At 38.6% G+C, this 17,661-nt stretch overlaps 1 protein-coding gene across 2 annotated transcripts in view; it reads left to right on the forward strand.

The window, feature by feature from the left end:
• The first annotated feature begins 875 nt into the window (after window positions 1-875).
• The window catches only part of ERCC6 (ERCC excision repair 6, chromatin remodeling factor), a 43,347-nt gene continuing 26,561 nt past the window's right edge, over window positions 876-17,661 (forward strand). Inside the window, exons 1-6 of one of the 2 annotated variants that reach the window (XM_063405694.1) lie at window positions 876-1,084; window positions 1,855-2,291; window positions 4,577-4,697; window positions 6,158-6,266; window positions 7,829-8,558; window positions 15,457-15,582. In XM_063405694.1, the coding sequence (XP_063261764.1) occupies window positions 1,858-2,291; window positions 4,577-4,697; window positions 6,158-6,266; window positions 7,829-8,558; window positions 15,457-15,582 (1,520 nt within the window). In that variant the 5' untranslated portion in view covers window positions 876-1,084; window positions 1,855-1,857. Of the gene's footprint in view, window positions 1,085-1,788; window positions 2,292-4,576; window positions 4,698-6,157; window positions 6,267-7,828; window positions 8,559-15,456; window positions 15,583-17,661 lie in introns of those variants that run through there. The other variant, XM_063405693.1, reaches the window with a different exon arrangement.

The following is a 17,661-nucleotide window of genomic DNA, read 5'->3' on the forward strand; positions in this document are numbered from 1 at the left end:
GCTAATAATACAAAGCCCTTTTTTCTGCTTCCAGGACAACTTATCTCTTGACCTTCATTAATCACTTTCTGGCAAATTGCACCCACCCCTCCATGCTGTAGTTTACTTTTGACAACAGCTTGACATTGCTCTGTCCTTAAATGTCCCTGGTTGCTGCTTTTCTCAGTCTGCTGTAACACTTTGCACTTCACATTTTAAATTGTTTCAGCAGTCACAAAACTTCTACTTAGAGCACGGCAATGAAGATTTTAAAAAGCTTCCTCATTGTAATCACTACATGGTATTTGCAGTAATAGTGTATTTCAGAGCAAAGGAAACAAACAAGAGTTCATCAACACAGCACTGCTTTATTTGCTTGATGACCTTTCAGGTCCACATCTTACACATATTAGAGAACACTTTCTGTGTCTCCCTGAGATTTGGAGACATTACAAGGCAGGAATAAGGCAATGGAAAAGAAGGAACATCTTCAGTCATGGACCTGAAATTGTAATTCAGACTAAAGCCGGAAAAAAAAAAAAAAGCCATTAACATTTTTGGGAATTATTCATTAATATCTATGTGTTCTGCTACTTATTTATCCTCTCACAGTTGTACCAAGGCTGCCAGCAGGTAAACTCAGTTCTGCTGCCCAAAGGAGGGGGAGCTGGATGCGGGAGTTTCAGGACGCTGAAATCGAAAACAGAAGGATGGGGCAAACAGGCAGAGGAGGCGGCGGGACCCGGGACAGATGTGACCCCGGGACCGATGTGACCCCGGCACAGATATGACCCCGGGACAGGCGTCACCCCGGCACAGGCGTCACCCCTGCTGCTGTCACCGCCGATGCCCTCACGGCGCCGGCCCCGCCGGGCGGAAGTGACGCGCGGCGCGGCCGCGCAGGCGCAGTGCGAGGCCGTGCCGGAGGGAGCCGTGCCGGTGGGAGCAGCGCGGCCCGGCCCGGCCCGGCCCGGCGGTGCCGCTCCCGCTGCGCTGCGGGGCCGCGGCTCGGGCACAGCCCGCTCGAAGCCGAGTCCCGCCTTGCCCGCGGAGACAACCTTCGGCGGCAGCCGCGTCCCAGCCCAGCGCTCGCTCGCACGCAGAGGTGGGTGCAGCTCCGGTTTTGCCCGAGCAGCGCCTGGGGCAGGCGGGGCAGAGGCTCCCCGCAGGGCCGGGCCGAGCCGGGCGGGGTGCGGTACCTGTTGCCTGAATGCAGCACCGAGCCCTGTGCGGCCGCGTTCCGGGCGGGTGGGAGAAAACCGCGAGGTGCGACTGGGATCCGTGGGCTGCCGTGCTGGGAGAGGTTGCTGGATGCTCCAGCTCCAGGCTTGCCTTTGTAAGTCAGTTCGGCATTAATCTCATGAGAACTGAGGTGCTCTGTGCTCCACTTTAAAGCGGAATTGTCAAACTAAGTTTACGGCCAGCTACACTCATTAGTGCTTTCAGAGGCAAGCCTTGACCTGTTTCCAAAAGTTGTGTTTTTGGGGTTTGGGTATGTTAAGTTGCATATGTTGTTGTTGTGTCACAGTCCTCTGGAGCATGACCATTTACACACAAGACTGAGTTCACTGTCTGGCAAGGAGAGTAATTTTTACTCATATCTTATTTGTTTTCACATCAACGACTTCCAGGCAGGTTGAACATAGTTGTCTGTGAGAGGTTTTGGCCACTCTTTTGATTGTGGAAGTTGGTGTGGAGATGTCTCTGCAAGAGGACTGATGGAGAAGTGGACTACCAGGTGTTTTGAAACAAGAATTTATCATAAACATGTTTATTGGTTTGTTTACTTTTTGGGGGGACACAGACTTCATGAGAAGCTTTGTACGTGTGGGTGTCCTTATGGTAATATGCTTCTCCTTTGTTGCCTTTGAGCAGAGGATGCCAACACACAAGAGTCAGCTGCCAGACAGTGTCCAAGAACAAGAGTCTGCTGCTACTTCAAGCAGTGATTGCCTGCATAATGACGAGGGCTTGGGAACTGAACAGGAAAATGGCATTTGTGACAATGGTGCTGCAGGTAATAGTATCGGCATTCCCAGCTCTGACTGCCAGGCTTCCACTTCCATGGCTGTTCCTTTGGAGGTGCCCAGAAGAGGACATCCCCTTCTACAGATCAACAGGCAGCAGATCCAGTCTGTCTCATGTAGTGCACACGCTGCTGAGCTCAAAGATTTAGGAGTTGATGTCTATGACCAGGATGTGTTGGAGCAAGGAGTTCTTCAGCAAGTAGATAATGCAATTAACGAAGCCAATAAAGCAGCAAAAATAGCCAATGCTTCAAAAGAATATGAGTCAGTACTGGAGGATTTAAGGTAAATTGTGTTTTTTCTTACTGTTCCTTTCTGCTACTGACAATCTAATGAGACTTGGTATCTGATGTTTTTAAAATCTTAAAGAGGAAAAGATGTTTTGAAAGTGCTTGATCACATGTACTCTTTGGAGTCACACACCTTTTAAAAATGAAGAAAATATTTTTCACATCAGACAATGCATCATTGCTCTTATTTGATTAATCTAGTCATGCATCAAGGCAGCAGAGTAGAGTGCATCTCCTTTTTCTGCTTTGTCTCCTACCTCACTAGGATGCATCTGTTTTCTGGGCAGTGGAGAATGGCATTACATTCTGTTATTCAAAGTTACAGTCAGAAAAAGTGTCACTTCCTCAATTCTGTCTGTTTTGTGGGGTCATCTGCTCTGAGTTATGTTCCTTCTGTAACTTGGATGGCTCCATCTCACAAATGTCCTACAACCAGAACAGCCTCATCACAAGTGTTTGTGAGAAGTGCTTAATGATACCTTAAAAGAATCAAATGTTTCAGTAACATTAATACTATTGATAGTAGAAGACTTTGAGGAATAGGAGCCAGTAATCTTTCAAATTTTGATCTCCCTTTCTGTTTCTATTCTAATTGTACTGTATGAACTATTGCAGGTAAATTATTCTACCTGTGTATGTTCCACTGTATTGTGTTAATGGTGGTTTATTTTAGTGCTCAAGAATGCTGTAGGTCTCAATTGTATACACTTCATTAATTTTCCAGTTTGGGTGTGGAGATGTGAAATTACATAAGTTTACAACACTGAAATCTAATTTCAGGTGTTGTGGAGCAGAAGAACATAATGAGTAAGGTGGTATTGAGAGAAAGAATGGAGCAGCATAGCCACTACAATTAGAGTATGTGCTTATTGAAGGAGTGGTGCACAGCACTGTTAATTAGTTTGTTTTCCTGTTTTTCTTTCAACATCCTGTGATTTTTCTTGTCCCTCTATTTTCACCTTTCACTTCAAGTCATAAAACCAGATTTACATGAGGGGATGCAAATGGTTTATGCAGATTTGCAGAGCCTTGTCTGCGTGAGATGTAATGTGAGAATCTGAAAGTGGATTTTTGAGAAAATTAACAGCTGTAGCTGACTTTGAGCACAGGGACTAACAAAACTTAGACATGAGTAAAGGATGATAGAATTGCTTAAAGTCCTGTAGCACAGTGAATGCATGACTAGAGAAAAAATCAGGCAAGAAGTGTTTTTGGAGTAGTTGGCACAGGGTTCATGGTAGAAGCTGTATGATTCTATAATACACACAAAAATTTAAGCAGAAAAAGGAGAATTAAAATGTTTGAAGTTAAATCCCGTTTAAATGCCAAAGTGCTGTTAATTAAAGTTTTGTGGAAGAAGAGAGTGTCAAGAGACTCTCTCTTGACAAGAGAGGGCCAAGGAAGCAAGAGCCAAAATTAGGAGATGTGCAGGAGGATGGTGGACTGCAAAGCAGCACAACTGGAGAGTGAGAAGGAAAGGGGATGGTTCAAAAATGTCAAAAGAGAATGGAGAAGTGAGGATGGCAGTGATTGCTGGGGAGCTGGCAGAATATATCTCCTAGGAAGGATAACAGTGGTAGAATTCACATTAGAGCTGAAAGTAAATGTGGCCCAAAGATTTCCTCCCTGGCAACAGCTGAGGCTTCCTTAGTGCTTTTCTTTGCACAGAGGGGGAATAAATAGACCTGCTTTGCAGGTCTTGTGAACAGCTGTCTTTGACTTTTTTCCTAATGCTTTGAGATTCTAATTTGTGTATCCTTATGAAGTATTCTGATATAGGAATTAACAAACCTAGTTTTGTTGGTTTTGATGGTGGGGCAGTTCCTCCTTCCTTGCAAATGATTTTCCTTATATAATGGCATCAAACCATTAAAACAATTCTAGAAAATGAAAATGTGGAGTTTTCCATTTAGATTTTGAGTTTGTGTTTTGTTTACCTTGAATAGTGAAAACAACCACTCTTGCTTGTCATCATCAGACTTGTAACTTTTGAGTACTAAATACTACACTGTTTGTTCAGTTTATGTTCCTCTGGAATTTTTTGTTACTATTAGCAAAATTTAGTTTAAAAATATTTAATGATGTACAACTTTTTAAAGTATTTCGTATTTCTGGTGTTGTTTAAATATATTATGCTTATTTAGAACCTTATCTTTGGACCTTTTTAAGTCTTATGCTAAATCTCCTGGAAATTTTAAATTGTCTGAATCAAGAATGTGCTGGTTTTTTTTCTAGAATTTACCAATTCATTGTAATCTTACTATTTTTTAATTTTTTCAGATCATGTACAACATCTCTGAGACATATAAATAAAATTATTGAGGACCTTTCACCTCAAGCTGCTGACAACAAAAATATTAACAGACAGCTAGATTCTGTAAAAAGGCAAAAATATAACAAGGTAATTGGATTACAATAATTTCCTGTTTACAATACTTAGTTTGTACTTTTTCTTAAGGTTTGTTTTTTGTGATATAATTCTTAATTATATAGTTCAGAGTCAATCTAGAATTGGTGTTCCTTTCCTTTGGAATGGTTTCATACTAATTTAAAGTGATGATTTTTTTTAATTTAAGTTTTGAAACAAGATATAAAACTGAAGGTCCAGGACCTGTTCAGAAGATTGATTTGCATTAATTTAATTAAAACCCTCACAATAGTATTTGAAGAATTGACAAAGCCTTATTGGGGCATGATTCAGTAGTTTAACTAAATCTCAGGTCTCATGGTTATTCCTTCCCTGTGTTCTTTTCCTTAACCCTCTTTCATTAGCTGTATCTTCTCAGTACAGTTTCTCTCTTTCTTTAGTGAGCCCCTTTAACTCATTGATTTGTCAGAAACTGCTGCAGCTTTTTTCTGCCAGAGCAGTGAGTTAAGGGAGCTGTAGAGCAATCCAGCTGGCATCGGGGTAATGTGAGCAATAGACCTTTACAGCTGTGAATAGGAAAGAGATTTGAGAAAAGAGAAACTTCTACTGCTCAGGAATGTGGCACCTTGATCAGCTCACTGTGCTGGAAATTCACCCTAATACTTTCTCTAGTGATAAACCTGACTGTGAAACTTACTGTCCTTTGCCCTCAGAAGGCCAGTCTTAGGTCATTTGCCACTGACTCATTCACTTGTAGTTTTTTAACCTTACTTATTTCAGCAACCCAGATAATACCATGCTCATAATTTAGCCAATTAAGAGAGTGATGGGGACAGTACAGAGCAGTGGCAAAGGACTGGTAAAAGTAGCTGGAAGTAGTAAGAAGGAATGTGTTAAACCAGGCTTACCATTACAGAATGATCACTCTGCATCATCGTTCTGCATGTTTTCATACTGCTTGGAGAGATTTACACATGTTACTTCAGGGGAAGTTCAGAGCTCCTTGCAAGTTTGTTGTTAACCATCTTTGAAGTGAAAGAAAAAAATCTCCTTTTGAAAATCATAAGACATAAAAATGGTCTTAATAACCTTAATTTTGCAATGGATTTGGTTTTTACTGAGGTGTGTGCCTTTCTAGGTGAGGAAGTACTTCCAAAGCACAGAGTTACAAATGTGAAGGTTACATTGCCTGTCACTTTGTTTTACTGGTTGTAATGTTTTGTTTCACAAAGGAAAGCTAGCAACATCAAGGACTCATACCATCACAACTAGATATACTGTTGAGGATATTACAATCAGAAAAAAGGTGTAACAGAAGAAGTATTAGCTAAGAATGATTTTCATTGCAGTAATAAACTATACTTCTTACATAATCTGTAACATTGATCTTTTGAAGTCATTTCACTTTTTATTTTATTGAAGTGTTGTTTAAAAGGTTAGCAAGTTTATAAAGCAAATTAAAAATAAAATTTCTTACATAATTCTTGTTGAAGGAGCAACAGCTGAAGAAGATAAAAGCAAAACAAAAACGCCTGCAAGGAATACTTGGTTTAACAGAGTTTGCTGATGAAGCAAATGAGATTGAATATGAGGAAGATGAAGGTATGTGTAAGAAAAGGCTGAAAGTTCTGCTCTATTTTAATGTAATGCCTTTTTTTTTTTGTTTGAAGCTGGTTTGTAAGATTTTTGCCAGTAAGGAAATAAATTGCAGTGGTTGACTTTCAAAGAGAGTTAAGAACACTTGTTCTGTACACCTGCAGCTTTGCAAATCTTGGCATATTCATGTGGGAAGTTTTAAAAAATGGATGTTAATCTGTGTTCAGCTGTGTAGGGATGGCTGAGGCACATTAGAGTATTGGGCTTAATAAATTGGAAATCCTAACATTTTTTTCACAGCTAATTTGATAAAGATGACTAACATCATGATTGAATTACATTTTATATGCTGGATGCTATCAATCAGCATTAACAAAATTGATTTTTCTTACTGTTGGGAAGTATCACTAGAAATGGAAAGGGGGAAGTGCTTTTCAGGCTGCAGTGTGATTTTTGAAATTAAAGATAAGGTTTCTTCCAGAGCAGGGTATATGTTGCCTTAGTGTTTTACTAGGTGTTCTTTCTCTTTGCTCTCTGCAAACTGAGCTTGGCCGCAGTAACCTGCAGCATTCTGCAGGGCAAGTTTGTGTCCCACTGGTGTCTGTGCATCACCTTTGGGTTATATTGTTATTTGCAGAGGTGAAAAAACTTTGTGCTGTTTGACCCTTGCACATGGGGCTGGAGTAGATTCCCATCATGCAGAGCTGCTACTTCTATCCTGATCAACAACACTTAAAGGAGTCAAAGCCTCAGCTGACTTTTCTCGCTAGAAAAGTGTCTTAAATCCTATTTTCTTTGAAGGGCTCATGCAGCAAAACTCAGGCACCCAGTGTGCCTGAAGTGAGTGAAGCCCAACAGAAGAAATGGAGCAGTTCCAGTAGGAAGGAGTGGAGATGAAAGGTTTTCATGCCTGATGCACTGTTGTTACTCATTAAATGTATGATAGATACAGTGCTTTAAAATGGGACATTTAAAGCTGTGCTGGCAATTCTGATAGACTTATTTTGAAATTCTGGGCCCTAATAATAGATTTCAGGCCAGAATTCCCCTTCACCTTGCTGAATTAAAGAGCTTTTCTTTTTCTTTGGTTTCAAACACCAGTTACAGTTTGTATATAGTAACTGTGCTCCTAAAAGTGCTCTTTTATGGCAGACTGCTGTGCAGCTGATCTGACTTTAAGAGTCATAATCTTCATATTAGTACTGTAGGCTAGTAAGACAGTCTGGGTGGACAATCTGTGTTTTGTGAGGTTTTTGTCTGTTCTGGTGTGGTAATCAAAATGTCAAATTTCAAGCTTATTAGTAGGGCTGAAATATCAGTACTAAAATTGAAAGGGGAAGACAGTTCAGTGCAGTGTTTCTTGTACTGAACATAGTGACATGGGTGGAATTGACCACATAGGTGGTACATTAGAGTTCATGTATCATTGGGAATTGTAATTTTATGGTAGTTCTTGCTGCTGTGTGGTGTTATTTGCATTTTGATAGTACGTGTAACACTTTTGTTCCTATGTGTTAGTTATACAGAAGGCATTAAAGGCATCCTGTGTATTCTGACTTTTGTTGTAGAGCCTGGCCCATCCTCCCTTGGCAGTATGCTTATGCCTGCTCAGGAGACAGAGTGGGCAGAGCTCATCCGAACTGGTCAGATGACTCCATTTGGAACTAAGATACCTCAGAAGCCCGAGAGGAAGGCACGACAGTTGAGACTAAATGAAGCATCTGATTTTGAGAAGTACTTAGCAGACCAAGCTAAGCTGTCATTTGAAAGAAAGAAGTTATCCCGTCACAAAGGAGCAAAGAAGAAAGCACAAGCCAAAAATGTTCAGTGTGTAGCTCCTGCAGCTGTCACAGAGGAAAAACGTGGTAAAGCCCTCTCAAAAACAGATAAGCGCTTAAAAAAACACTTGAGAGAGCTTCAGAAGCATGCCCTTCATATTCATTCCAAGGCCAGGATTCCAAAAGAAAAGAAGTATCTTGAGACCAAGAAGTTCAGGCATGAGCAAGAGGATGATAGTGGGGAGTCTGAGTATGTACCTGATGAGGAGCTATTTGATCCAGAAGCACCAGAGGAGGAAGAAGAACAGGCGTCTTCTCTTGCTGAGAATGATTCTGATTATGAACTTAAGAGTTTATCAAGAAAAAGAAAACAGTTGGCGAAGAAGGGTTTTAAAGAAGCTGAAGATGATGCTGACTTTGTTCCAAGCTCTGAGGAGGAGGAGGAGCATACACCTGGGAAGCACAAAGTGAGACGATGGAGAGATGATGGAGATGTGGACTATTATAAACAGAGACTAAGGTTAGTCCTAGACATTTTTATAGTAATACTAATAAATCAGTATTTTAAACATGCAAAGGACAATGTCTATTATAGATTGCTAGGGAGTGTGTTGAAGTAAGAGAAATTAGGTAGTCAGAAGGATCATACATAGCTTTCCAGAAGGATTCAGACATGGAGCTTAATTACAAGAACTTTGCTGTTAAATTTTTCTTGTTATAGGTCCTTATTCATATATCACCTGGTCTAATCTGTGATTTATGAAATTTGTATAAACTATGTGTTGGTGATCAGGCATGTTGTCTCTTTTCTAGTATAGGGGTTGAGCTTCATGTTATAAACTTCAGCTTGTTGATGGCATGTGTACTTTTAATTAGTTACATTTACTGAATATCTTTCAGGTAGTTATATAGTCCTCTAGAAAATCATGAAACTTGAAAACAGCTTCTCTAGAGTGAAAGAAAGAACATATATTAGAAATGTCAGTGAAGGGTGATTGATGCTAGTGGTAAACCTTAGCACAGGAGCTTGATTAATGCTTGGGAGGCTCAAGTTTTACACTTCTATGGAAATATAAAATCTTACAGATTTAAATGATGCTGTGTCAGAGAGGAAATCAAGAACTAGAGGTATAAACACCATCTCTCCTGTGCTGAGAGCATGAGTTGCTGTGGAGGAAGAGGTATCTTCTGGTAGCAGAAGTGCTCTCAGTTGTAGAAAATCTCATGGAGGAAGAGCCCAACTTCACTTTCACATCCCAGGTTACAAAGGCAGATCAGGAACTGATACAAAGCAATAGGTTTGCAATCCCAGGATGTTGCTTTTCAAAATTAAAGTGTAGTTTATTGCTCTTGAATAGAAATTTCAGCAAGAGGCTAATCTGAACAATGTCCAAAGGGTCAAAAAGAAATATGTTTTTTATTGGATGCATTAACAAAAATTAATTGTTCTTAATCAGTAAAATATTTACTGTTTTATTGAGTAAAACTGTATTCTTCACATTTAAAGTAGACCAATATTAAATCATTTTTAATTCAGTGTTTTCATCAAGAGTAATTTATTTTGATTGAAAGTTTTAATATGACTCACAGTTTAAATTAATTCAAAAACGTTTTTTAAAAACGTTTTTTAATAACGTTAAGATTGTGACAATTTATCCTTAGCAAAGTCATATCATAGACTACATTTCTTTTGGTTACTGAAGTTACAATAAAAGCCTAAATGAATTTTAGAAATATCAATAACTGTAATTGCTACCAAAACACTACATCTCTTAAAAATTTCATAGCTACAGTTATTGTGGCTGTTAAGCTGCAGCTGTCCACATTGATGTTTTTATGCTGACACCCCCAGGTAATCTTCATTATGGGAAATGCCATGAGAAAATAAAATGTAGTGAATTAAGAAACATATTAAGAATGCTATAGAAATGCTGTCATTTGCTTACATTTATATCTTGTTTCATGTCAGTTTTACTTTTGAATGCAAACGAATGGGTGAGATTATGGTATATTTTACCCGTGAGAGAGGCAGAGGAAAGTCCTTCAGGATTACTTTATTCTTCTGAACATCTAGTCTTGTGCTTGGCAATGAATTCAGTCCTACACTCTTAGAGACTGAAAATGAGTTTCCTTAACATTAAAACTTTTTGGAGATGGGGCTTCAAGAGATTGGTCTGTGTCAGGGGGAAACTGCATTGATGTTGTTAAAGCATGATAATTAGCTAACTGCATGACTGCAGAGCATCTCTGGAACAAGAGACTGTTGTCAAAACAGGAGCTGTTGTCTGTAGGAAATGTCAGGTGGGAGAGCAGCTGACTCTTCCCTGTCCTTCTAAAGGCTGCTTCCAGAGGTTTGTCTAGTCACTCAAAGCAAGCTGTCAGCAATGGAACATGAAAAAGTAAAATTTAGCTGTGCAGAATCAGCTTAGGCCGTCAGGAATTGAGGTTTTTTTCTTTTGTATGGGTTTTGCCTTTCTCTAGTTGCTGTTACTGGAGCCATGTTGCTTTGTAGACTTGCAGATGAACAAAATCTTCTGTTCTGAGAGGTCAATGCCTAAGGTGAATTCATAGCTTGTTAGAATAGTGAACAGTACCAGGGAACCTCAGGGTTATGGAGAGTAAGGTAAATAGAATACTGTCATGCACCTATAGGTGATTCAAATGTTCACTAAAAATTAGCATATTGTCATTCCCAGCTATCCATCATACTGGCCATTATCAGCTGAACTCAGAGGCTTAGGGAGTGAGTCTCTAGGATGGTACTGGAACCTATCAGAGACTTGATCCCCATCAACACGTATATTACTAGTGTCTGTGTCATACTCAGTAGGAACCATCTTCATCTAGAAGTGTTCAAAATTGGAGCTGGTGGGATCAAAACCTGTTCCCTCGTGCCCAGTGGAATGCTCAGATGTTGTGGTTTAACCCCAGCCAGCAGCCAGGCCACACACAGCCACTCTCTCAGATAAGTGACTGGGGAAGACAAACTCCATCCTCCTTCCTCCTTGTTCCCCCACTTTCTGTACTGAGCACGGTGCCCTCTGGTCTGGAATGTCCCTTTGGTCCCTGGGGTGACCTGTCCTGGCTGTGTCTCCCCCAGCCTCGCCAGCGTGGCAGCAGGAAAGGCCTTGGCTCTGTGTGAGCCCTGCTCAGCAATGACAACAACATCTCTGTATCATCAGCCCTGTGCTCAGCACAAATCCAAAACACAGCCCCATTCCAGCCACTGGGAAGAAAACTAACTCCACTTCATCCAAAACCAGCACATCAGGTCATGGCACAGTCCATTTATTTGAAGACTATGGAGAGGATGAATATGAACCTGTTTTTCAACCTCTTTTACCTAGCAGCACAAAAGAGTAGTAACCTTGAATGCCTATAAAATGTGTAGGAAATAGAACTTTTTTTTTTTCTCAGCAAGAAAACTGCTACATGTTTGAGGTTTTTTTGTATTATTCTCAAGCTTTGCAGATAGGGAAACCACAAAGTATCAAGATTTTGTTTATATTAAGTTTTCCTTTACATGTATTAAAATGCCAAGCATAAGTAAAAAAAGTAATTTTTTCTGCTTATATGTAGTTAATATGTTGCATTATTGACATCAGTATGGTGTCAGTATGAGGTAACAGCTTGGAGTCAGAACAAACCTTAGCATCCTTAAGTACACTCTGCCTGCAGCAGTTGTCAGTATGTATCTGCCTGCTGCTTCAAGGAAGGAATTACATGTCATATTACAGGCGATCAGTACCATATCTGTGTGTTCTTGTGTATTCTGTATCGTTTGTGGGGCACACTTGTTTGACTTCTTTTGCTGTCAAGTGCACAGAGGCAAGGCTAGGAAAGCTGCTTCTTTTCTTGCCTCTCCAGTGATATCCAGGCAGTTGAGTAGCAGGAAATTTTGACTGTCAGTATACAAAGCAGTTGATTTATAAAGAAAAAAATCATGTTAAATTAAATTTGTTTTCATAGATCAGTTTTCATTGCGAGCTTTCTTTGATGTATCTGAAGTACTGAATCTCTCTATGTTTCAGTTATAAATTAAAAAAGGATTAAATATTACCTTTTCTGAAAGATACTTTCTTAAAACATTCTTACTGCTCTTTAAAGTGACAAAGCCAGGACACAAATGAAGATATATTTTCTCTCACTCACCGAGTACACCTTTCATTCTAAGCTCAAGTGTGTAATTGTCTACATCAGTCTTAATTTACTTATGGAGGCTTGTGGTACTAACTGCATGTATTTCATCTGTTAGGACATACCAATTAAATCCACCCATATAGACCATAAAAAGTTAGATCAAAAAAGCAATACTGAATGCGTCAATTTAGCAAATTAGAATAATCTGTAAGGGACTCTTAGCTATATAAAATATAAACCATATTGTGCTTCACAAATGCAAACTATATTAAATACTCAGCTTGGTTCCTGACTGACTTAAAAAAAAAGAAAGTCAAATTGTGCTCATTACTGTTTTGGGTGCAGAATTTCTTTCTAGGGTATTGCAGTAAGTGGGAAATGGGCTTAGTATCTGAATACATTCTTATATTAAGAAGAAATTTAATTGTATGATATATGGCTTTCATACTTCATTTTCAGGTATAAAATTGTATTTATGTCAGTGACAATGGACAATATAAGACAGATTTGTAAAAAGTCATGCTTCTGTTTTAAAGAGGCTTTGGTAAGCCTGTATTTGCTGATTGTTTAGGCATACTAATGATGTTTAACTGTAAGGAATATGTTGAGCAAATGGACAGTAAGTTACTGTGTATTTAAGTCAAAGATGATCACCACTGATTCTCGCTCCAAACTCTGACTTCCAGGTAAAGGTACAAGGCTAGATTAACCAACAGACTGATTTGGTCTTGGAAATAGTGTTTGTCCTCCCATGGCATCAGCCATTTGGATAGTCACACTTTTCTAAATAAAATAATGAAGTTTCAGTGTAGAATATCTTAATGGTGCGTGTTACATTAAGTTCACAGCCTTTCAGAAACTGAATAGCTTATTCAGACTTTGAAAGTTGTTTGTGGTAACAAGTTGCTGCTATTTCTTTAAACTGGTAATTAATTGATGGCTAAAAACCTCTAGACATTTGGAAGAAATGTAGTACATCAATGAAGTAACAGAGCATGTAAAAAGGAAATTTTTTTAGGAAGATTAAGTACAGAGTTTATTAGTTCAAATTCTAGATGTGTAATTTTAGGAGAAATCCCAATATCGATCACACTTCCTGAAGAAAATGTAGTAGTTATATGGAGGTGAAGTACCTAAATTCCTGGACAGCGTCGAGTTAACCTGGGAGTTTCCTCTTGCTTGTTTCTGGATCACTTTTCCCGATGCACACTAGAGGGCAATCTGCTCCTTCCCAGGGGAGGCTGCCGCTCCAGTGCTGGCTGCTGGTGATTCCTCTTGGAGTACAAAATTAATAGCAAACTCATGTACAAATTATTGCCCTGCTTGGGTTTAGTATGGATTGTTTACCTAGATGTCTCTTTGGAAGCTTTGTCATCTGTAGTTTTTTTGATTTTCGTGTGTTAAGTAGGAATTTCCTTCCTTGCTTTGAGCCCTGTCATAACCCAGTGAGATGAAATAGTCAAGTTCTAGCATGTCTCAGTTCCAGCAGTGACACAGTCTGGAGCAATGACTATCAGCATTTGTCGATTTGAATTCCTTTTTCTGGAACTCAGAAAAGCAAGACCCTGTGTTCCTGATAGCATAATACTGTAGTACTAAAGAAATGAAAATGTATTTTTATGTTGTGACTCTAGAATATATCATATCTACCTGCTAGATATCTCCAAACCATGAGTGTAGTTTTTCTACGGCAAACTTTTAGCAGACTGTTAGTCTAAGATACAGATTTCCCTTCCTGTTAGGATAGGTTTATGAAAGAGGAAAACACTGGCACTTCATGTATTTTTAGTAAGTTCTTTTTTACTATTTAGTTGGATTCATGATTTCCTGTAATGAAATATGAGGAATCCGATATAAACATTAGCAAATCATCAGTTTTAAAAAGTAAACTGAAGACTATCTTTGTTCATCTAATTTTTCCCCATATATGCTCTTTTTTCTCCCCATCACTATTTTTGCTTCTGAAGACATCTTGACTTAAGAGATCAAAATATGCTTCAGTGGAACTGGCTCTCTAAACCTGATCAGTATTGTGTTGTCTTAGTTTTTCAATGCTTTAATTCTTGGCAGTGATTGTAACTTGTGTGTATTTGGAGATGGTGGTGTTTATTTTGAGTTAATAGAACGGTACCAAGTTTGTGACTAGTTCCATAAAGACAGACAGTTTGTGACTAGTTCCATAAAGTATTTTCTCAAAAGGTACTGCTGAAAAGTCCATGTAGAAACCTCACATAATTAGCTTTCTTCCAAGAGAAAGAGTATGATTGTGTTGCTTGTACATGAAGTGTTGAACTTCTTCCCTGCTCTCTTGTTCCTAACACAAGTGTTTTTAAACAGATTTGCCAAATATGCAGAGACCATTAAGTGGAAGTTTGCTTTTGCACTGCATCCAGAACAGTAGTATATGGATGTTTTTATCTGTTGTGTACCTTGCCAGTGTCTATAGGGATTTTGTCAGTCTGTCAACCAGTGTGCCTGCAGTAAATGGCACTTTCAGGAGAGAATTCCAGCAAAACCCAAATTGTCAGTGAAGTGCTGTTGGTTGAGTAGTACATGGCCAGCTACAGTGCACTTTACCATTAGAGGCAGATGGGTTTGGGTCACTGAAACAGAAGTTCATCATTTTGTTGGAATGTTGAAGATCCTTTGGTACTTTTTCAGCACTGGGGGAATGATGGGGCAGGAAGGTAATTCTCTAAGCTGCCTGGAGTCCAAATAAGATGAGACTGTAAACCACAAATCACACTGTAATTTCAAAACCTCATAAAACTCATTCTCTTAATAATGACTGCTTTATAGATTTAGAGCATGTCCCCCTGAAGATGGTGATGTTTCCAACTGAGTCTCTGTATAAGATTATACACTACTTCACATTTCTCTACAGGAAGGAAGTTAAATTTAGTTTTTGGTTAAATTAATAAAATAGCTTTGGAATACCTAAACTTTATCAGTATTTTGTCAGGGGGGCAAAGGGAGGGATATTTAGAAGTTTAAAGTTGCCAATTTTTTTGCTGCTGTTAATTATTGATTCCATTATATTATTTTTTTTTTGTCTATAGAAAATTGTAACTAGCTGTAAAACATTTAGCTTTTATATCTTAATATATCAGATATTTCAAGCATTTACTTGCATAATTCTCTCCTCCAAAAGATTACTATTTTAAATCATGACATGAGAGCATGTGTTTTTGTTTTTTACCTGATCAAAATTCAGTGTCATTTTCATACAATATCTTTTCCATGCTATAACTGAATCTTGATTCCTTGTGTCACTTCAGGAAGTGGCAAAAAGAACGTTTGGAGAAGAAAGAACATCAAACAGCTGAGGAACTTTCTGAGGACAGTGATGTTGAATTTGAAGAAGGTTTCAAAGTACCAGGATTTCTCTTCAAAAAGCTTTTTAAGTATGTATTGTGTAATTTGTTTCAATATTATGCCACTGTATGCTGTTAATAATATTTGTAGCAATAGTCATGGTGAGTTCCAGATGCCCTTTGCTGTAACTTTTACTTCAGTGAATGATGCCTCAACTTTTGCTTCAATTGTTTCAGTAAGATTCTTTCTTTAAAAAAGATTTCAGGATCAAACTTCAATGAAATTAACTTATTGTGAGCACAAAATGCAATTAGATGAAAATACAGGTGATAACTGGCTGATGCGAATATTATAAATATGTGTTAGCTAAACTATGAATTGAGGAGCTCTCCTTGTCTGTTTTTATAAATGCTTTCTTTTATTGATATATGCTTGCTACTAATTCATGTGTGGAGTGGTAGAATAACTTTACTTTGAAACATAAGATATTGGCAAGGTGTGATAAAAGAAAATAAGAAATATGGTGTTTCTCTGATTGAGTGGAGTGAAATTTTATGCCAGTAAAAAATGTGGAGAACTTTAAGTAGCTACTAAAAGTCTTTTCAAAGTAACTACTTGTAATTCATGTTATAAATTAATCTTGAACATTTTGCCAGGTAAAATTTTTAAATATACAGACTAAATTCTTAATTTCTTTGGTAGGTGGAAAACACTCTACAAGTCATTCTTTAGTTATCTAATGCTTAATTATAGATTTCGACATAAGTGTTCTCTATTTCCATTTTTTGAGACATAGTTCCCAGTGATGCTTTCTAGTTCATCTGAAGAAAAAAAATACAAGTTAGCAGCTGACCAGTTAATTTTATCCCTAATCTCTTCCTTAAAATTCATGCATAATGGGCTTGAATTTACTTTTGTTGGCAACATTTCACACAGCAGGAAAAACATCTCTTTCAATAGCAAACTCTCTTGAAATCTTACTGTAGTGGAAAGCCCTGGTTTATAATGGGTGTGTGTGGTATCCCTTCCAAGAGAACCACTTAGTCTTGACCTCAAAGAAATTACCACTGTTGTCCTGTAGTCCTCGGAAGGAAAGCACTAGCTCTGAAATGGGGTTGAATTAATGACTTGGTTGCTGGGACCATGCAGAGCCAATATGTGGTCTCCAGTTGTTTATGAGAAGGTACTGCACAAATATTCATCTTGAGGACGGATGTGTGGTCTGAGAAACCCGAAGGGAAATGAAATAGAGCAGTCACTAAAAATTCATCTTGAAGATGCAAGCCTCACTAATGAAGGGTATCCCTGCAAGCATGAGTCAGTTGGCAAAACTTCCTAAGTGGTTAGAAAGATCAATTGAGTTGAATGATCTGTCTGACTTGTAACTTAAATGCTGAAATCTCCAGTGTAGGAAAGCCCATGGTCAATAGGCATTAAACTGTTGAGTTCTGAGAAAGTTTAGTACAAAACATGGAAGTATATTGACCCAAGGACATGGGTAGCATGCACTTTAAGTGATCTTCCTGCATAGTTAAATTCCAAAGATGTTAGCTCATGCTGGAAACAGGAGACCCTCAGGTTTGTTCTTTGGTAAACCTGTTAAAGTGAACAGTGTGTTTCTTCTGTGCACACTTGTCTGCTTTGCTAACGTTGAGCAGGAATAGCACTGATGCTGCTGTGAAACAAAGCTGGGCAGAGGTGCAAACATTGCCTTATTCTGTCTGCACTAAGCCTGAGAGAACGCTCTCTGTGTGAAAAAGAAAACAGCCTTCATCACTTTGCTTCCAGTGAGTGATTTCCCTGATAAATCTGAAACACAGTTTTGTCTCTGCAGCAGTGCAGCTGAATTCTGGTATCTGCTGTGGTGAATTATGAAGGATGCATCACAGCATGATTGCTCATGTGAAATACAGTATAATAGAACTATTTTGGAAGGCCAGCAGCACTTTTATTTACTTCCAGAATACTTTTGGAATTAAAAAAGAAAATAACAACATAAAAATTGGTGCAATAAAAGTGTAAGATTGAAAAGAATTCATTATCTTTCCATATAACCACCAAAATGGAGGAGGATGTGTTCCTTTAACTTTTGAATAGTTACAGTTAATGCATGTTTATATGATTATACCAAGGAAGCACCTGCATCTTTCATGTTTTTATATAACCAT

This window comes from Prinia subflava, chromosome 9, assembly GCF_021018805.1.
Source record: "Prinia subflava isolate CZ2003 ecotype Zambia chromosome 9, Cam_Psub_1.2, whole genome shotgun sequence".
Taxonomy (NCBI): domain Eukaryota; kingdom Metazoa; phylum Chordata; class Aves; order Passeriformes; family Cisticolidae; genus Prinia; species Prinia subflava.